Source organism: Urocampus carinirostris, chromosome 18 (genome assembly GCF_059441175.1).
Source record: "Urocampus carinirostris isolate Australia breed hairy pipefish chromosome 18, RoL_Ucar_1.0, whole genome shotgun sequence".
In the NCBI taxonomy this organism is placed as follows: domain Eukaryota; kingdom Metazoa; phylum Chordata; class Actinopteri; order Syngnathiformes; family Syngnathidae; genus Urocampus; species Urocampus carinirostris.
This window is the reverse complement of record NC_142366.1, coordinates 13744069-13766220: the sequence shown is the minus strand read 5'-3', so window position 1 is coordinate 13766220 and position 22152 is coordinate 13744069. Positions and strand designations below refer to the sequence as shown.

The 22152-nt window shown below is 39.0% G+C and overlaps 1 protein-coding gene across 1 annotated transcript; it reads right to left on the bottom strand.

Moving 5' to 3' along the window:
* Positions 1 to 354: 354 nt before the first annotated feature.
* Positions 355 to 21997, bottom strand: cdk8 (cyclin dependent kinase 8). The gene is made up of 13 exons (XM_088322486.1): positions 21503 to 21997; positions 19592 to 19667; positions 19053 to 19163; positions 17873 to 18013; positions 17487 to 17544; positions 17287 to 17418; positions 17070 to 17213; positions 15434 to 15503; positions 15274 to 15346; positions 15095 to 15192; positions 5584 to 5662; positions 5350 to 5508; positions 355 to 1986 (listed from the first exon to the last, which is right to left on the bottom strand). Exons 1-13 carry the CDS (start codon positions 21628 to 21630, stop codon positions 1861 to 1863), a joined length of 1395 nt encoding a protein of 464 aa, XP_088178612.1. The 5' UTR covers positions 21631 to 21997; the 3' UTR covers positions 355 to 1860.
* Between the last annotated feature and the right edge of the window lie 155 nt (positions 21998 to 22152).

Genomic DNA, 22152 nt, shown 5'->3' with positions numbered 1-22152 from the left:
TCTGTCAGCATCCTGTGGAAAAAGATTCAGTTGAGAGGATTAGTATCTACTCAAATAGAGCAAGGTGTGTTTCAAAACACGCATTAGTGGTTTGCATGAAGCTGCTTGATAGTAGAAACTCACCGCGGGATTTAGATGTAAAAAGAAATGCATTAAAAATAAGATTTTCTTCCTATACAAATAAATGGGAGCAATTGTGTCCAGTAAAATACCAAATGAGGGCCACGCTGGCCGGACTTGCAGTCAAACATTAAAATTGTTATTGTAATGAGATGTGACGTGCAGCCCAGAGTAGTCGGGCCGAATGCCACTTGCGATAGTTACGTGATGTCCGTACTTTATATAACCCCCAAAAACGGGACTGCTTCAGATTTTATTGTCGGGATACTTGATTCATGTAAAATATCTCAATACAGTACAGTACAATTTACTTTCACCTGCCTTCCTCCATGCAAATGGTTTGGGTTTGTTAAGAACAGGAAAAAAGTCTTTACACCCCTTTCAAACGACACGATTTTGTGGTAAAAATAATTTAAAAAATGATCATTTAAAGGGAGGTATAAATAAACAACTGGGCAAATGTAGTTGCAGAAGTGTGCACACACTTAGATGTAATGGAGTAGAAAAATTTGGCGATTGTTGCCATCCAAGACAAAAGTGATGTCACAGAGGGTGGTAAGAGGCTTAGAAAATATGCTGCATGTTAATTTCGACAGATACTGGTAGATCTGACAGCAAAACTTAAAGGGACAGTCTGTATTAATTGATGACTAAATGTCGCCATATTGCTTCATGCAACTAAAAGAGTGCTTAAAAAGAAGGAACAATACAAACTATGATGACTCTGGAACCAAATAGCACCAATTTTCTTATTTGCTCAGACTTTCACGATGTTTTGGGTTACCTAAATCAGCAAGTTGGCCAACAGCACCCTCTAAGTGAGGCTGATGTTGTGTAAAATCTTTTGACAAATGAGTACAGTATTTAAAAAAATGCCAGTTCACATGATAGTTAATGTATTTTTTTTTTAATTTAATAGTTTTTATTCACAAATGAATACTTTGACCACTAGAGGGCGCTAATTAATACAGTGTCCCTTTAAGAACGGACTTCTATGACAGTTTAAACATGTGCACAATTCTGGATATGGAATTCTTTATTTTGGGTTATAAAGCGCTCCTTTTCTTGGGTTTGAATTTGTTTTCTCCAGTGATGGGGTGTGAACAATTACCCAAACATAAGTTTTAGTCAAATTTTTGTTCTTTCCCAAATGAAAAGATTTATTAGTTTGATCAAAATGTTTAATATTCTATTTGAGCAGAGGTGTTGAGACTTTTTGTACCAACTGTACATATGAGGTTGGTCAATATGCTTTGCCGGAATAAAAAATGATTCAATTATAAACTACTAAAATCAATTTGACACTTTTTCGTCGCCCCCTTGAGACGACAACGACAAAATCCAGCACGGTCCCTTCCCAGCATCTCAGTTCAGTCCTTGGCTGGGTCAAGACGAGATGGATGAGAGGAAAACGGATGCGAGTTCAGTTTACGCTGGCAGTCAAATAGCAGCTTTTCAGTCTCGTCCCGAGCTGTGAGCGTGACGGGGCTACTGGCTGGGGTGGGCACGTGACGACAGAAACGGGGATTGGGGTGTTACCTTAGACTTGTCGCCTGTCCTGTTGATCACTGATTTCTGCTAGGTAGCAGTGAGGCTGATACGTTTGCGCTATGTTTGTAAATCTTCACGAAGGGAGGACTGCAGCAGAGAGGGCACCCCGCATCCCTCAGTACATTCTTTCCAACAGGTGTAATGAGGGTGAGGGGCAGGGCTTATTGGCGTGGCGACGTGCAGATTCGCTCAGTAGCGGTGGCTCTGGTGGGAGTACTGTGGAGGCTGTTGGGAGGTAGAGGAATATCCCATGCTGCTTTGGGGCAATGATGTGCTTGGTCCAGGGTTCTGGTAGGCAGCATGTGGATTGGAGCGCTGTGGGACCGAAAGTAAGAAGTCAAATATGTTAGTATAGATCTAAATGTATTCAATGCCAAAAGGTATACATACGTTTTCAGAAGCATTGTCTCAAACATAAAAATAGTTTTTTCTTGTTTTATTAAAAAAAAAAACTATTATAAAGGGTTTGGTGCTGCTCATCAGTAAGTATCACGCCTTCTGGGATTTCAGTATGATAAATCACCATTAGACGACAGGAGTGGCTTTGATCAGATCGAAGAAGTCCATCTTCCTTTTGTTGCTTCTTGTATCTGGCGAATGAGTGTGTGTAGGTGGCCCTATTTGGCGAGTAAGTGTAGTGAAGCAGTGTGGGGAGAGTCGCAAGATACAGATAAATAGTAATAGGCAGTTTACCTTTTAAGAGAGCTTATTTCTTTCAAAAAAGATAACAAAGTCCCATCGTCATTGTCTGGTCAGAGAGGGGTGACTTTTCATGCCAGTCGCAGGAATGCAGTCGCCCGAGGGAACACGATCGCCATTGTGACTGACGTTGTGTGAAAGTTCTTGCAAAATTAATGCATCATTCATGCATCAGTTCAGGGTTCTTGCAATACAATTTTATTTTGCAAGCAAAGTGCTCTTGTGTTTATGGAAAGTATAGTTTGATATTGGATGTATCACAAATGTGAAAAAAGCACCCAAGTAAAAGTTCTCCTGAAATGCATCCTTTTACAAAAAGCTTTTTTTCTTAGTGGTTTCCTTGAAAATGAGTACTTTCAAGAATCTTAGCAATGTTCAACTGTTGTTTACTAAACAATGTTAAAATCTAGAAACACACTTTTTTTCTAATAAAAGATGACGGTTTAAACTTTCCTTTGATATGTCCTTTGCCTACAGAGATACGAAACAAAAAAAAAAATTGTACGCCTTAAAAAATGACAGAAATTAGCTGGCGCCGGCTCTCCCAATTTTAGAAAAACGTCTGGAATTGAATGAGTTACACCAAAGCCAGAGTCCAAGCCTGACCTGAATTCCAGCTTGGATCAGGCCTAAAATCAAACATACCGTTCGGGTTGGGCATCTCTCTCACCGGTTTTAAAAAATATTCATGTATTTATTTCAAATGTATACTAAACCTACGTATGGATAGTAAAATAAAAAACAAAACAAAAAAAGCTACACATTTTTTGGGAATAAAATCCCCCCCCTAAAAAAAAATAGTTGAGGCAGAGAGTAGTTTTGGCCACGAAAGACAGTGGTCTGCAAATTTAAAAAAAACAAGCTGCCTCATCACAAGACCTACTGTACCAAACTCTTGCAATGTCAATTTTAAAAACTCCTTCCTGGCATTGTTCATTATGCACGCATCATTGTTCTTTTTTGTCTCTATACCTCTCTCTCTCTTTTAAAGTGCTGCACTAGATTCTTAACGATTTACGGCTGCTGTGGAATTATATAATTTTCAACCCGTCAAAATGACAGATGGCCTTAAAATGTGCCTGTCAACTCTTTAAAAAAACCTACAATGATGCAAAATTGTAATTGTGACCTCTGCAGACACATAGATATACATATGTAAATGTGTATACAGTCTTGTTTAACATTGATTTGGTAACAAAGGTCAGGCTTTAATTTGTCATTATAAATCACCTCTACTCTTCCAGAGTCCTCACAAAGAGAAAAAGAAATTTCAGGTTTGCTTTGGGCTCCGTGATCTAAATTAAGTGTATAGGTCAAGCTCAGGCTGGGTCGGGCTTTAATAACCAAAGGCCTGGGTCGAGGCAGAATACTTAGGCCCGATCTAACCTCTACGTTGTTATAAATAGATTATATGCCTGAAAGCTCAAGTGACTTTTCCTTCTAAAAGAACTGTAATCTCGTTGAGTATGAAACAAAAAAAATATTTGACTTCCCCTAAAGATTATCCTGCAGTGTCAGGTGTTGAGGATTACTCCGTTTGCCAACTTTGAGCCTATTCAATATTTATTATTTCAAATCCCAACGTGTGTCATCAACAGGGTTGGGAGGATTACTTTAAAAATGTAATCCGATAGAGTCACTAATTACCTTTTTAAAAATGTAATCAGTAACGTAATCCAAAACCATAATATTGCAGTAATGTAACTTTATTACTTTCAATTACTTTTGGATCACTCTAATACTAAATATGCTAATAAAAGACTAAATGAACTAAATTTAAATAAAATTACAACATTTTGTTTAAGTTAAATAATCAATGTAACCTTGAAAAATAAAGAGGAAACCAAGATGAGGTAGTTGCTAGTAGTCCAACAAAAAGTGCTGACATTTAACCCAAACTACAGTGTATTCATTCGATCGTTCACTCATTATCTGCACCGCTTATCCTCAGTAGGATCGCGGGGGTGCTGGAGCCCATCCCAGCTGTCTTCGGGCAGCGGGCAGGGGACACTCTGAACTGGTTGCCAGCCAGTCGCAGGGCAGTACTACAGTGTATTAAGCAAAAAAAAAAAAAAGACTCTCATTCACATGGCAGATAAGGTTGTTAAGATAAGATGCTTTGTTTTAGTTCACATTGAGAGCACATCAAGAACCTAATATTGTTTTAACCACATTGAGAGTGCTGCGCGTGTGTGAAAAGAATGAGACGGGAAAGAGATCGGCGCTACCAGACATGGCAAATGTAATCAGAGCTGATGCGATCGAGGAAAAGGATAAAAATACTTAAAACAGACACACGTCTGACTTCAATAGTGTTCCCTGTAGTGCACAACATCAAAATGCTTTTAAATTTAAATTGTAATCCCGCATAGTAATTCTTATTTTTACAAAATATACCTGTAATTTGATTACGTCTTTTTTTTCTGTAACTGTAACGAAATACAATTACATTTTTTGTATCCTGATTAAGTAACACCGTTACTTGTATTCCATTACTTCCCAAGTATGGTCGTCATTTTTTTGACCTACAGAACCTATTTAGCCTGTGACATCATACCGTCTGAAGACTGAAGATTATAAGAGATGGGGATATTATGTTAGATTAGCCCTCTTAGATATTAGATAGATGACTTAAGCTAACCCGTTGCTGTGGCTTGTCTTTGCTTGGCGTATTACCATCTAAAAAGCACTTTTCTTGCGCATAGTAACCAATTTGAACCAGTAAAGACCATTTGGTCTCACATTAGCACATTTGTGAGGCCGAGTCGCACCCCCTGCGTGCGTGGGCGGCTAAGACAGTACAAGACTAGGGACTATCTTAAGAAGAATAGATTTCTTCTGCATCATAAAGAAAAAAAAGCTCCACAGTTGTGTATTCACTCTTCCGGGCATCGGAGAATATGCAGTGTCCTGGTTCTTATTTTTAATATAGCAAGCATTTACCCTACAATTGTCAGTCGTCTTTGTAAAAACGAGTACCTGGTAGTCTGAGGTCATGATGAGGCCGCCTGAGGTAGTGGTTGGCGGGACCACCCGCACTTTCTTCTGAGGCGGGCCCTGGGCGTGGCTGTTGTCTGGGTTGCCGGTGTGCCCCGCCCCGTTTGTGTGGTTATTTCCCTGTTGCTGCTGCTGGTTCTTCTACGGGCGGGCATAGACATTTGGGCAATGGGTTACATATTTATTATTCACAATACTTTGCATATTTTGTCTTACTTTGTCTGCCTTATCATCTGGCTCCTCCTCTGTCAGAAATTCCCGCTTAGGGTAAGGAATTTGACAGCCTGCAAAAACACTAAAAACGGAACATGATTTTTATTTTATTTTCCATTTCTCCATTTTCCGGACTACAAGGCATACCTAAAAACTCCAAATGGGTCAGAAATTTGAACGTGCACCTTATAACCCAGATCTTATTATATATACCGCAGAATAAGGTGAATAAGATTGGAAATGCATACCACATGTATAGGTGTGCGTTACTACACGAGGTTTTACAGTATACATCCGTATTAGAGTAATGATTGATTGCAAATAATGTTGCAAAAGATGGAAACAGAGAACAGAAAGTCTTTCAACAAAATACTACACAAGCTTTTACGTACATATTGATGGAGTTGTATTTATCCTACAGTTGACATTTAATATGTTATATGTGTTCTCAGCCATTATTGAAGAGTTCTCAGCCCGTAAACTAAACTCCAGGGCCATGAGTTGTTTTTTTATGTACAGACTGTGTTTTTGTTCTCACATACCAACGAAATACATCCTGACCTGGCATCCCATAACTCAAGATTGTTCTTCACCAAAGAGCCTGGGGAAAAAGGAGTTTCCCAGGACCAAGGTCACCTGTCATCATTGGATGGAAAGCAGACCTTCGAAAGAAGACTAATCAACTCTACGTAGCAAAGGCAAAAACTGAATATTAGAAGGGAGGTTTTTCGAGGAGATCCTCAGAGCCAGAGCCGAGCCGAGCCAGAGCGCAGCAAGCAGGGCAGAGCGAGCGAAAAGATGTCTAACAACGGAATGTCGGCGGCTCTCAATATGATGATTAATAAAGTAACTAATTATAAAGAACCGATTCTCTTTGTCCTATATTGCAGAGCGTTTTATTAAAAATGTTGGGGACATGAACCTAACATTTAATTGGTCCTTCGAAACCGGATTCCAAGATACCAGATGATTCCAGGACGCGAGAGGAAAATCCAGGAAAGACTGTGGCCACAGCATAAAGACCCTTTTTCCGGGACTGGACCTTCCCTCGCGGGCTGGGATCTGACGGTTGACGGAAAGCCAAGGACTTAGAGAATCGTGAGTAAAATTTATTCATAACATTGTGTAGATAACCGGTAAAAGAAATTGACTCGCGAGCGCGGGGGGTAGATTCTTAAGGTTTAAGAATCCTCCGTCGAAAAGATTAAGAATAAAATCTTAACAGAGACAAAGATTAAAGAATCCTCCGTTGAAAACGAAAATTACGGTGGGCAGATTCTTAACAGAAAAACCCTGACAATTCTAGACTCTATCAGGTAAATAGTTTTCAGACAGTTAAAATTCCGCGGGAGGTGTGGACTCCCCTAACCCAGCGCTTTAAAGTTAGTTAAATTTCACAAGGATGTGCGGAGTCCTCTGTCAACTGAAAATAAGTGGAAAGAAAAAAAAAAATAAGAACAAGCGATGTAAGAGCGTGATCACGATAAAAAACAAGACGTCTGTGTGATTGAGAAAGAGCGAATGAAATATAAAGTTGCCCCTGGGCAATTGTATTTTATAAAAAAATATAAATGAGCTATTTAGATGCGTTAAATCAAAATAATGCCAGAATAATACCGAAAAAGATAAAATATTCCTGTTTTCAGTTCAAAAAATTGGTAAAAAAAAAAGGACTGGGAAGAATAGGAAAAATCTAATTGAGTGAATTGAAATACACTAATTTGAGATAAGGGCATTTTTATACCAAAAAATATTGAAAAAATTGTTTATAAATATTTTTTTTTCTCTTTCAATTAAAATGGAAAAAATGGATTGAGTGAAATTCAAATGAGTAAGATAACTCATAAATAAATAGATGCCATTTTCACATTAAATGGGTGAAGCTAAAATAGTAGATTTAATTGGTTTAAAGAAGAAAAAAAAAAAAAAAAAAAGGAGAGAGAAACATAAAGGGGAAAGTTAATTAAATATTAAGAGAGATAATTTGGTGAAAATTAAGTGAGACTAACCTTAATACAATAGATTGGAAAAAAAAAAAACTTACTTTTTCAACATTGAACTGTTTTAAATCTAGAGTAAGTAAATGGGTAGAGTGGAGCACATTATAGAGTGCTTTTGAAGATCTTCATTGACTTGAAATGCGTTGTTTAGATGCAAACCATTTGCGATTTATGGCATTACCTTTGTGGAAATACCGTAATGTATCCTAAAAAGGAGGATAACGAATATACAGGGCCATATAGTGAACCGCGTCGATTAAAGGGAGGAAGAGCAGGCACACAGTAATATGCCTCGCTCCACGCCGCCCCCACAATATGCCAAATCATTCACATGCGCTAACACCCCCCAGGCCATTTACCCACTTCCGAGGAGAAGCCGTGAAGAGGGTAGGGTTTTACCGCCCGATTCTCAATGGCTAAAAGGCCAAGTGGACCCCCTTATTGACAGAGTAAAACATAGATATAGATAACGAGAAACTGATTAATCCTGAGTAGGTCAGATCATGGGTCATAGCACGGCCTTGGCAGTGATTAATTAAAAAGGGAGTTATTTTTCTGGGTTGAATAATGGTTTTAAATCTAGAAGGGGGATTCACACGTGACACCGAGCAAGCTGTGAATAAAAAAAAAGAAAAAGAAAAAGAGGTGAATATGAGGACGCAGGAATTAAGTGGACACTAAATTGAGGAGAAGATAAAGTTATAGTGAAACAATATTTACACAGAAATATTTGCATGTAAGATGTTACATACAGTTGAGATTTGTGTAATATGCATTTGGTGAAAAATAGTCAAAACATGTGACAGTAATTTTATAGATAAGCTATAAAAATAAAAGAAAATTATATAAAGGATGAAAATCTATTTGAAGGCAAATGAGCATAGACATAACATATTGTTTTGCTTTAGAACAAGAAATGAGAGAATTGCAAAGTATTACAATAATAAATTCGACTACAAAAATACTGTAGTGATACAAAAACTACACTATTTTGTTGCCATAATGAGAAATATTATAGACTAAAAAAAAAATATATATATATATATTAGTGAACTATCGTGAAAACACTGCAAAGGAAGGAAACGTTTGATTTTACAGCAAAAGTGTTGCTCTAACGATGTTTTTGAGTTTCAGAATTTTGGTTCTTGTCTCATTTGGACTCAAAAATCCGCTGAGGAGAAAATGGAGGAACGGTGAGGAAAAAAAGTAGCATTACTAACGATGATGAAGATATTTGAATGGGATGAACGATGGTAAGTGAAAAACCAATTTTTATGATATTAAAGGAATATGTCAACAATAAAGGCGTTACAGGTGAGAACCAGAAAAGTTTTGTGTTCATATTCGGCCGGTATGAACCATAACTATGATAAGTAGATCTCATCTTGTTGGAATCCATCACAGCGATCATCGAGCAGCGATTGGAGGACACCCTGAACTGGTTGCAAGCCAATTGCAGGGCACACAAAGATAGACAATTCACTAGCTCATTCACACATAGGGACAATTTGGACCAGTCAGTCCACTTGAAATGCATGTTTTTTGAAAGAGGAAAGTAAACCGTAACAATGAGAGCATGCAGGCTGGCTTGGAACACACACACCTGTTCCCAGGTCCTTAGTAATGCCGCACACGTGCTGGCCACTGCGCCACCGTGCTGCACACACATATATAATATATATCTCATCTCATCTCAGCAGCTGCACCGCTTATCCTCAGTAGGGTCGCGGGGGTGCTGGAGCCCATCCCAGCAATCATCAGGCAGTGGGCAGGGGACACCCTGATATATATGATTTTTTTTTTTAACTGAACTATCAATAATGATAATATGATAGGAATTTTGAATTCCGTGTACTAGCTTGCTAAAAGATTTATAGATCTTGGCAGAACCCCTGAAATTTAGTGATACAAAGATCGAACTTATAAATCGGTGACAAAAATAGTAGATATCTGCGTATTCATTCAGTTTTGATCATCGAATTATTAATTTATTTTCTGCATTTGTTGACGGTAATTGCGAATAACAGGCTTGTCTTTTTCCATTTTTCTACTTTCTGTACTTCTTTCTTTAACATCTTAGTACAACATAATTCGTGATATCAATCATCAAAACAAATGAGCCGTTTGAAAGCAAGCTCTCTTTGATGAATTGAACAAGGAAAAAAGCCGTTTGTCTAATAAAAAGACTGACCTTCACTCGACAAGAATTACCAACAACAATGACGTAATCTCGAAGCGACGAGATCTCATTAGCTAAGATCGGCGTGCAGGAAAATAAAACTCGTATATAACAAAACCAAATTAACGATTAGGATTGTAATGTGTTAAATCTTTGTTAAAGAGTAAACTAAATGATAATGAAAATTTAAAGGAAAAAAAAGGTTGCGTACCCAGCATAAATGATGCGTCTTGGACAGGTAAGCGGGAAAATGAAAACACTGAGTGTATAATACAAGATAATTATACAGAATAGTATAAAAAGAAAGAATATTTGAGTGAACAACTAATCATTTTTCGTTGAAAATGCGAATAGCAAAGGGTAATAACTTTAAGACGTGTAGTTTTGCTCTTAATAAAGAAAGGACGATTAAAGCAATGAAGCTGACTAAAAATGGTCCATGATTTTAGTGTCAATCTTCTTGTTCGTAAATGGACAAATTCAAAAGAGGCGTAAGACGTAAAAAGATTATTTCCTTAGTTGTTCTCGTATTACAGAAAAGAAAATTCGAGACTAGAAATAATTAATAACGTAGCTGAAGCTATTTCAGTCAATGAATGAAATGATTCTTTTAAACAAAGGAAAAAAAGAAAGGTATTAATAGTCGGACCAGATCATGTTGATCTGTATAGCCTTGATCACAAGGGATCTCGAAGGGCTGCATAGAACATAGACTAATGCGTAGAAGCAAAGATTGTTGCGCAGAATAAAAGATAATGAATAAACAAAATAAATACACTCAACAAGATTGGTTCATGAGTGACGGGTATGTATTGCTGTATATTGAATCAATAACAAAAGATTGATTATGATTACAGAGAGAAGAAAATACAATTAGAAAAGTTATGACATTAAGTTCGATTTGGCATTTTTAGAGATTTTTTAGATCTTTTGAGATTTTTGATGTTTAGATAGTGTGTGGGTTTGGAATTTTGACAAGTTTAGCCCAAAGGACAATTGGGAGGACAATTGATTACACACTGAATTTTTTTAGAATGAGTGTTACGATTGACAAGTGATAAACAAATGTGTAACAAATACTGACTTATGGTTTGGTTAAGTTAAAAGGAAACGGTTTCTATGGAAGAGCATTTTTAGAAGACAATGAGAAACTGATCAATCTTGAAGAGGGCCATAGGAAAAAAACGGATTAGTTGATTTTGAGACATATCGGGCTAATTTAAGAATAATTGCATGGGAAATAAATGAATAGAAATTAATTAAACTAAGATAATGTCTACTAGTAGTTAAATTGAGAAAAATTTGAATAATCCGGTTAATTTAAAAAAAATCCCACTACGTAAGCACAGTGGAATTAACGAGACTCTCAAGTGCCAGTGAATTCCGCAAAAAGACTCTTTCTAAGTCACCAAAGGACATATAAATCTGTCAAAAAGAGGCCATGGACTAATTTGCTGAAAGAGCCAAAGACATCAGTCATCCATTGTCTGCGCCGCTTATCAACAGCGAGGCCAAGGGAGTGATATGGAGCACATCCCAGCTACGCTCATAAACAACGAGCTCACGGGAGTGTGGGGGTAACACACACGGCGAGACGTAAAGTGTTGGGCCTGCGGTCGAAAGGTCACATGTCCTTTGAATGTGAAGAAGAAAGCTCTGCTGAGCAACACCCAACAGCGTGACTAGGCCAAGATAGTATTCAGACATAAAGTCAAATAGATAGATAGATAGATAGATAGATACTTTGTTCATCCCCGAAGGGAAATTCACATTTCCAGCAGCATCCCTGAGCTGAGAACAAACAATCGAGAACAATCGAAAATAACACGGGAGCTGCTGGAGTGGCTGCCATTCGTGACGGCGCCGGAAGAAACGATTCAATTTGAATCATGTACAAACAAACAAACAAAATATTATTGCATATGGTAGCAGTTCTTTTTTCGAGCAAAATATAGAGTGGTTTTCGAGTGCCCTCTTGGAAACAAATGAAAATCATGGAACTTCAATGGACGCTCAGATGCCAATTTTTGAACGCTCATTGCAAATCCTGTTGCGTTTTTGCTTTGGAAAATAATTGTTCATAAGTATGAAACTGATTGTGCTTACTTGAATAATGATTTGTGTTTATGGTAACTGTGTGTACAAAATAATGTATGCCATAGCAGCAGTATTCTTACCTGACCCACTCAAGTCACTGTTTAAACAGCATAACTGGCTTATGGATAGATGCGTACCGCATATCTCGTTGTGCAAAAAGAAGAGCATCAAATGGCAAGACTTGGAAAAATTAGTGTACAAAGGAGAAAGGCTCTTTTCTGGTCGGTGACAGTGCAGTCAGAAGTACACTTAATAGAAGAACAAGAATAACAAATCTTTTTAACCGGAGAGGACGAGGAATTCCCGAGAAATTATGGTCTCAGGGGCCTACTGACGTGGGCCTTGTAAAAGGGGCATCCCCTGTAGTAGTCAGACCAAAAACAGAGCATCGCCCTAGAATAAAACAATATCCACTCAAGCCAGATGCTATGGCTGGGATACAACCAGTGATTGAAAATTTAATAAAAGCAGGGGTGTTAGTGGAATGTGCCGACTCCCCAGTAAACACGCCACAACATGCACTCTTGGTTAATATCGTGGACCTATAACAACTCTGTGACAGTGACTGTGCCACCAAATGCCACCATTGTGATGTCCATACCGATAACCTCTTTAAAAGGGTTCCAGTGAGGCAGTCTAGGGAGACAGCCAAAACACATTACTGGGCAAGGGTGGGAGGAGTACTGGTGGTACGTGTTTGGACACGGAGCGTTCCAAGGGTGGGAGTATTTGGTTATAACGGAAGCAGGGGAGTACTGGACCCCAGGGGACAGCTCTGAGGCCCAGTATTTCAAAAAATCGTAAATTGCATCAAGGAAGCAATTTACAACTGACTATAACCGTTACAAACCAGACAATTCGACCTCCGGGATCAGATTTTTTTTAACAGCACGTGCTGGGGTTTCACGTTATGGGCCTGGTCCTCGGGCATGGACCCCTTTTTTCCCGGTCGTAGTGTGTGTAAATGACAGTATGAAATCGACTGATCAGCCAAAATTAAGTAACTACTCTGTAACGACAAATATCACATCAGTAAGCATGTCAGTCGAAGACATTAATGGGTGGTTCAAAGTTACCACAGGAATTTCAAGGATAGATAACAACTGGTTGCTAATGGCTGAGCAGGCGGCACATGCTGTCATAAATGATTGTGTTGTGTGTAGTCTGAAGGGTATACAATGTCACCAAATGTTGACAGTCAATATAACATTTAAACCACTCTCCCGGAGTGACATCTGGTGGTGGTGTGGAGAAGACAAGTTGTATGATAGACTACCGTACAATACCACAGGATTGTGTGCATCTGTGTCTCTTATTTTACCTGTGTCTATAACCGCCACCACAATCCCTGAATTGCTAACATCTGTGAAGAGCTTGTTACCACATGCATGGAAAAGTAAAGGTCTACCTATGCCTGGAGTGACAATGATCCTACATACATCGACAGTATCGGTGTTCCAAGAGGCGTACCAGATGAATACAAATTAGCAGATCAAGTAGCAGCGGGTTTTGAATCTTTGATTTGTTATTGGTGTACAATTAATAAAAATGTTGACAGAATAAACTATATCCATTTCAATGTGCAGAAGTTAGGAAACAAAACAGAACAAGGTTTCTCCGCCATATACGAGCAACTCTCTGCTACCTCCCTCATGGCTTTCCAGAACCGGATTGCTGTTGATATGCTACTGGCTGAAAAGGGAGGGGTCTGTTCTATCTTTGGTGACCAATGTTGCACGTTCATACCGAACAACACGGCAGCAGACGGAAGTCTGACAAAGGCCCTGGAAGGCCTCAGGTCACTTAACAACAAGATGAAAGACCACTCAGGAGTTGACACATCAATGTGGGATGGTTTTGGAGATACGTTTGGGAAATATAAAAAATATTAATATATGGCTATAGCCGTTTTTGCGGCAATTCTCACATTGTGTGGATGTTGTTGTATTCCGTGCATAAGAACATTGCTAACGAGACTAATTACAACAGCTCTTGCCCCAATGCAGGCAAAGATGGTACCTTTGTATGCTCTGTTGCCCTTGGACACCGATGCTGACGATGACTCTGGCAATTACCATAAAAATGACAATGGTGAAAATTGTAATGACACAAATGTTGATGATGATTGCCTGTCTCTGCATTTTCATGATTTTTACTCAGATCCTGGTCATTATGACGACAACCTCTAAGTGTAACAACTGTTGTTGTGTTCATGATTTCTCTGTTGAAAATCGTATTGCGAAGTGACAGTTGAATGAAGTATTAAATCACCGATAGGATAAAGAGGAGGGAATGATGGAGTTGTATTTATCCTACAGTTGACATTTAATATGTTATATGTGTTCTCAGCCATTATTGAAGAGTTCTCAGCCCGTAAACTAAACTCCAGGGCCATGAGTTGTTTTTTTATGTACAGACTGTGTTTTTGTTCTCACATACCAACGAAATACATCCTGACCTGGCATCCCATAACTCAAGATTGTTCTTCACCAAAGAGCCTGGGGAAAAAGGAGTTTCCCAGGACCAAGGTCACCTGTCATCATTGGATGGAAAGCAGACCTTCGAAAGAAGACTAATCAACTCTACGTAGCAAAGGCAAAAGCTGAATATTAGAAGGGAGGTTTTTCGAGGAGATCCTCAGAGCCAGAGCCGAGCCGAGCCAGAGCGCAGCAAGCAGGGCAGAGCGAGCGAAAAGATGTCTAACAACGGAATGTCGGCGGCTCTCAATATGATGATTAATAAAGTAACTAATTATAAAGAACCGATTCTCTTTGTCCTATATTGCAGAGCGTTTTATTAAAAATGTTGGGGACATGAACCTAACACATATACCTATTAAACTGAGAGGTTATTAATGCACAGGTGAAGAAGTGGAGAGACTGTTTAACCTATCAGATTACACAATGGAAATCAGTTTTTTGGCACTGTGAGTAAAAACAGTGTAATAATGAGATAAGCTCTAACGTGTTTTTACTGGTGGTCTAGTGTGATAAACTGTCGGCGCGCTCACCACCGCGACCTGGGTTCCATTCCCTTTGCAAACAACGTTTTGCGATATTAATCCAATTTTTATGGATTGATTACTATATGCAATAGGTGCATAAGAAGCCCAACATGTCGGTAACTCTTACTGTATGCAAAAAGACAATTTTTTTTGGGTGCCCCTAATAATCCGGTACGCCTTGTAGTGCAGTAATTTTGGTATCATGATGCGATTGTAAATCCAATTGAAACTTACTCGGACGTGGGTAACGGTTCCTCTAAAAAGTAAGGGTCCTGCATAGCCTGCTCCGATGTAATTCTCCGGATGGGGTCCATGGTCAGTAGCTTCTGCAACTGGTGAATCCAATGTAAATATTACTAAGGACATCTTGGGTTGGGGCAATTAGGAGACTTTTGGCATGTGTCTCAACTCACCAAATGGAACGCTTTGCTGTCTGGCTTGACTTTGTGTTTCTCCATGTATTTAATAAGGCTGCAGTTTGTGTACCTGGGAAATCAGAAGGAGGACAGTGACTGTGATAAAATTATCTTGGTAAAATTATCTTGGACAGTTGGGACAGCCAGACTAACTTACGTATTCCTCCTAAAGTCTTTCATCAGCGTGGAGTGCTCTGGCATCTTTTTGATATCCTCCCAATCTTTATCTGTCAGATGAAGGAAGGATTAGGCCATGTTGCACCCACCGCCCCCCTTCCCTTGGTTGGCTTTGCATCTTGTCCAGTCTGGATTACAATCTTAGACTGGATTTAAAGTGCATGGTTAAGGCAAGACAATTCAGATTGTTTTAAAGGAACTACTTGGATGTGCGTCAATACAACGGGTGCATTGTAAATCCAGGTTTGGATTTGATACAATAAAAAAGATAAATCAGATTTGAAATTTGACATCTTCTGATTCCCTCGCGGGAGGAAAACCAAATCTTTAATGCTCACTAGTGAATTACGCAACATGATTAAAAAGTAAATAGTACTTTTATGGCGCTATTCCACCGAACAAAGTCCTCAAATAAATTAAAGTTTTGGCTTTACACTGCGAAAAATCTAATCAGAAAAAGGAGTGAAAAGGGAGGCAACAAATAATAAAATAAAAATTGTTAAAGGGAAATAGTCCAATAAGAAAAACAACACCTAAAAACAGCTCAACAATTAACCCGAGGAACAAGATCATTTTTAAAGGTATTCTTAAATATTTGCCTTAAGGGGACAGTGTGTATTATTTAGCACCTACTAGAACTAAAAAGACTTAAAGCTCCAGTTTGCAATATTTGACCACTAGATGAAACTATATTGTCTAATGCAAACAAAAAACAATCCCACAGAGCACAGCGTAGCAGCAGATGCCAGACAAACATGGCAGCAACTTCTAGCTAGGGATTTCACTATGTAAAAGAAACAAATTTCTTGACCTAAAATATTTTTCAAATAAAAACTAACATTGACATGATATTTCATGCATTTTTGCCCATTATTCAAATCAGTTTTTTTTTCCCGAACCAATTTTTTTTACCACAGAGGCACTAAATATTACACACTGTCCCTTTAACACCGAAACAATATTGACTTAAATAATAAGCAAAAATACATGAAATGTCATACAAACAGGTATTTTAATCTAAATACTCGTATGTCAAAAAAATTAGTATTTTACATAACATGGGCCTCACCCAAAGACAGATGACATAATTGTCCAACATCTTGCAGCTACTGGTTCCCCAAAACTTCAAAAAGGTAAGGCAGAAAAAACGAAAAGTAAAATAGTGTGTTTTGGTCACTTTGAGTCTGTGTAGTTTGTATTCTCCCTTGTGCTTTTAGCAGTCAATTTAGGTTGCACTTGACTACACCATACAGCTCCCTCAAGTGGTCATATAATAACCTGTCTCTTTATAATATTTGTCTCATTTCAAGATTTACGTTATGACATTATTAAACAAATATGGCTAAAAATGGCAAAAATATTTGCAATCTGGCAATAAGAAGTTGTTAGGCCAATGTATTTTTTTTCTTATTTTACCAGATTTTTTTAAATAGCAAAACAGGACAATTTTGAATAATTTACTTTTTATAGAGTAGATAGTCACTCGGAATCAACCAATTTTAAAAAGCTATTAATAGTGTATAAGGAAAAAGGCAGGGATATTTTTTCTCCAACTATCTCGATGCCATTAAAAGAATTAATAAAAATATGAAAAACATTTTTGGCTGCTGTTTCACCTGCAGGGAAGCCCATGACATTAAAGATGCGATCAAGCTGGTCATGATGGTAAGGGTTACTGGTCTTGATGTCCTCCTGGCGACAGTGGAATATGGGCTCGGACGTCAGAAGCTCAGCAAAGATGCAGCCTATAGCCCAAATGTCTGCGAGAGAAAGCGCCGAGGTTCAAAGAACTGGACTGAGCAAGCCCTGTACGGGATGAGGCAGTTAACCCACCGATGGCTTTGGTATAGTGCCGGGCCCCCAGTAGCAGTTCGGGTGCTCGGTACCAGAATGTGACGACAACTGGGTCTAGATCGGCTAAAGGCTTCAGTGGTGAATTGAAGAGACGTGCGAAACCCATGTCGGCTGCACAGCAAAGACTCAGATGAGTTAATCAACAGCCAGATAATTTAAAAAAAAGAAAAAATACATACCTATCTTAACTCTACCCCTCTCTGGCCCTTCCCCCATCACTAAAATGTTTGCTGGTTTCTAGAGGAAAGAAAAGTATAGTAATGAAAAAAGCGTCACATTGCTCCCCCTAGCGGACGAATGAACCATCAGCCGCCCCCATTGAAGGGTTTCGTGTAAATCCCCTTGACAAGATTAGCCTCGTTTGTGGTATTTTTAAATGCTTTAACATAAGGAACCAGGAAACCGATCTGATTTGTACAGTTTGTAGAGCAAATCCAATATAGTATTCCACAAAAACAGTTATTTCTGAACCATGACTAATAGCATGCAGAAATAATTGATGCTTGAACTCTGCTTTGTTTTTCTCCTTTCTTAAAAATATCCCTGCCCCTTTCAATTAGCTTACCAGGTCTCTGTGGAGGACCCAGTTTGCGTGGAGGTAATGGATGCCGTCCAAGATCTGGTAAAGCAGAGACTTGACCATCCCTCTGGGAAGCTGAAGTGGCTTCTTGTTGGCTTTGGACGCTCTGTGGAACTTAATGATGTGCTGCAGGAAGGAAAGAAACAAGAGTCAGCCTGGGCCAGGCTTGCATTGATGGCACATGTTTGGACTGCTAATTTCAATTAAGTTGTAACTTCTAGCAGAGCATTTTTTTCCATCCTTGAAAAAATGCTGGACAAAATGCTAAAAAAAAAATTAATTATATCAAAATTATTAAATTTGAACTAGAAAATACATTGTAAAAGTTATTAATTTGTTATATCAAGACAAGCAGTTTGAATGAAAATATATTTTAAAAATTACTATATTTCATCTTTAGTTTGATTAAATAAAAAAACACTATGTTAAAACTATTTCCCAGAGGAATAATATTAGTTAAGCTTATTTAGGTTATTACAGTAATACCTTGTTAATCGCAATGAATAGGGAGCAGAATCCCCTGTGTTATGCGAAACCTACCCCGATTTCAACATGTGCACAAATTTGTTCTCTCAGTTCCGGCTCCCTACAACAGTCGACAGGAGAAAAGGGATCGCAGCCAAAACAGTGCAGTTCATTTTAGGCGGGCCACAATGGCATATTTCAGTGTAGTGAACAGCCCAATAGCCTAAAATAGTCTACTGGGTGTAATAGATCAAGCTCATGACTGTGTATTGTATTTTAGGCAGACCAGAAAGGTATGCCTCCCGACAAAATTGCCTTACACTGGTCCTTGCACGCTGCAACATGAGATCGGGGATAACGGACCACGGCCACACTGGTGCAGTTCACCAGGCCTAGCAAAAAAGTGCTATACAGTAATGGATCGAGTAAAAAAATTTTTTACCATTGATGCAAAATAGCAAGGGATTACAGTATTTTTCCTATTTTTTGACAATATATTGCACCAAACTAAACAAGGTTTTACTGATTAAAAAATGCAGGTCTAACAATACAAAAAGTACTAGGACAGTAATGTCCATTCTATTATGCTTATTTTTTAATTTCATTTCATTAGCATATAGGTAATAAATTACAGAGAAGAATACTTCTGTTCCAATATTTTTTGAAGGAGTACATCAAGCCAAAGTAGGCCACAACCTACCCAGAGGTCGTGTTCAGCATAGTCGAAGAGCAGCCAAACTTTGCGGTCGGCGTGGGACAGGAAAACCTTCTGCAGCGAAATGACGTTAGGGTGCTTCAGCTCGCGCAGCAGCTGCAAAAGACAAGTATTTTTTTCATGCCATGTTTTTAGATAATTTAGGCAACATATCATCTGCATTACTATAAACCTCAGATCAATCAATTTAGATAATTGATTTACTTTGTTTTAAACATCGGTAAGGAGAATAGATGGATGCAGATTTAATACAGACAGTGAGCTTTAGACCAAAGAAAAAAAACATTAATCCAGGATTCGATCTCCATTTGAGATATTGTTAACCCCCACCCCCATCCCCCAACACACACAAAAAAATGAAAAGGGATTATAGTTCCACTATTTTCTATTAGGAGGAGAAAATATGTGTGTGTGTGTGTGTGTGTGGCGTATCAGACTCCAGAAATTCCACTCTATTACAAAACAACTTGGGAATGATGTGAACTTGTTAACACAGCAGTCAAAAAAAAAGAAAAACAACTTACTGCAATCTCTCTGCAGGCTGACATGGAGATGCCAGTACCTTCAATCTGCTTAAGGGCATAGTCCTTATCATCCTTCCTATGAACACAAGAAAAGCTGAATAACGTAGTGCCAGACCAGGGACCATAAAGAGGGTCTCATAAGGGGTGGTGGGGGGTTGTCCCTTTGCATCTGGCACGAAGAGGGGTTGTCTGAATCGTGTTACCTCCAAATTTGTGTAATCAAGCTCACCTCAGAGGCTGGCTACAATAGAGGACGTAGTCTGTCTGGCAGCTGGCAGGGGACTAAACAATAGCGCTGGGACCGACTCCTCATTTAAAAGAATTGGCAAGCTGCCCCTTCCCTTCCACTTTTATATAAATCCGTGCTACGTTCCTCGCCCCTCATGAACAGCAGTCGTGCCTAAACCAACGCTATTATCTTTTAAATGCTCTTTTACATCATTCTGGCAAGGGGAGATTGTCCAAAGTTATGTGTAAAATGAGCTAACTGCAGCTAATATACATTATATGTTGATGTGTTAATGGCATTTTCACAACCAACCTTTAACAACCTCACCATCAAATGTAGTATTTTTTACTTTTAGGACGTATGGCTTAATGTCATAGCACGATTTGTACTCGCACTATTTTATAATGCACTGACTACTTAGACTAGTCTATAAGCACTACTTTGCAAATATTGTCTATCTAGCCTATTACAATATCATGTATATTTTCGGCGGTTTATCCCCACTAGGTTGGCATGGGTGCTGACATCAGGCAGTGGGCAGGGGGACACATTGGACTAGTTGCCAAACAATCACAGGGTGATCTTTAATAAGAAGATTCAACCAATTTAGGAAGATACCAAGGAATGTTTTAACTGTGATCAGTGCAGCTCTTTAGAGACTTTTCTGTGAGTAAGGGCTATACAGAGTAAACTTAAAAGCCGCTGGAACGACACCTGAGGAGAGCGATTTGTTGATAGTATTAAAAACCGAAGGGCCTAAGATTCCATAAAGATCTTTTCTCAGCGAGCCCGGAAGCGGGTCAAGCAGGCAAGTAGTCGCTTTGCCAGTACTTAGGGACAAATCACTTAAACAGGAAAATAAATAAATCACAGAACAAAAGCTGCACTGAGCATCTCCTATAACTTCCAAATCTATGACATATGACATATTTACAAGATCATTGCAATTTATGACTTGACACAGAGACAGACACTCACACGCTCATTCCTAGGGACAATTTTCACCAATTGACCCTCCATGCATATTTTTTTGCTATGTAGGAGGAAACTGAAGTGCCCTGAGAGAGCCCACTCAGGCATGGGGGGAACATTCAAACTCCACACAGTTTGGCTGGTAGATGGAAATGAACTCAGCACCTCAGCTGTGAGACAGAGTGCCACCTTTAATCTCATCGCGGACAATGTACACTAGGTTGTAATCATCGACCATTAAGACAATTGAAACTCTGATTCCATTTTTTTATGATGGGGTCCTATCTGAATAATTACGGCGGGGGTGTGATTGTTGAGTGTTTGTTGACATAATTACACTAGCTAAGTGAGTAATTGAAGCTTGAGTAGTTGTGACACCTCCGGTTGTCATGGTAACTACAGGATTCACAATTGTCCAAGCAGAATTGCGTGCTTATTAATTTGCAAAAAAAGGTGTTTTTGACATTGAAAATACTTTGAAATTGTGGAATTTGATCTCATAAGGTGCACTTTGCATGTGCATAATATTACAAATTCTTTTTTTTTTCCATTGATGTATTTTTTATCATTACGCAGAGTGTGTTTGAAGCTTCCCACCTTCTAGCTGCATAAGTAAAACACCCATTTACGCTTATAATCAAGACGCCGGGAGATGGGGTCGACCCTCACAAAGGCCTCGCTTACCTGCCAATCGCCCCTTCCGTACTCACCCATCTTTTCTCTTCGCCTTGAAGACGTGACCGTAGGTTCCTCTGCCCACTTTGCATCCTTCGTACTCAAACAGGTCCTCGACGCGTTCTCGTTCACCGGTCAGCTTCACTTTGAAATCATAGTCCATTTTTTCCCACTGCTATTTTAGGGCCTCAGACGCGTCGTCCTCTTTTTGCTCGTTTTTTATAAAGCGTCGCTTTGGGAGGCAACTAGGCTACTCCCGACAAGCTCGGCTTTGGTAATTCAGCGACTTGCCTTCCCCGGCGTGGCCCTTTTCCACTTAACTCAGCGTCTGCATCGAAATATACAGCTGAATTCGGTGCACCGGCTGGGGCGTGTGGGGTTTTTAAGTCCGGGTATGGAAGGGAGCGTAAAAGTATATCCCCTTTCTTTTGATGCTGCGTCTCCCCTCAGCCGGTATCTGCTCCAAAGAGACGCACTTTACTCCGTAACGAAGTCGTATTCAGGAGCGGCACTGTCGTAAAATGTCGTGAACGACATCCGAAGCTTCTCTGCTGTAGAGAAGGTAGAGAAATGGGGTCTTTGAAAATAGAATATTAATGCTGTGCTAGTAAAGAACATTGTCATTGTGTACACAGAGCCGTTAAAAACAATGCACTTAATATTGGATTAAACTAATCGTGTTTGA

Coding starts and splice junctions, on each gene's coding strand:
- cdk8 (XM_088322486.1), bottom strand. CDS start 21,630: ATGGACTATGATTTCAAAGTGAAGCTGACCGGTGAACGAGAACGCGTC. Junction 18,014..19,052: donor ATGCTGAACACGACCTCTGG/GTAGGTTGTGGC, acceptor TCCTTCCTGCAG/CACATCATTAAGTTCCACAG. Junction 15,347..15,433: donor AAAGACTTTAGGAGGAATAC/GTAAGTTAGTCT, acceptor CTGATTTCCCAG/GTACACAAACTGCAGCCTTA.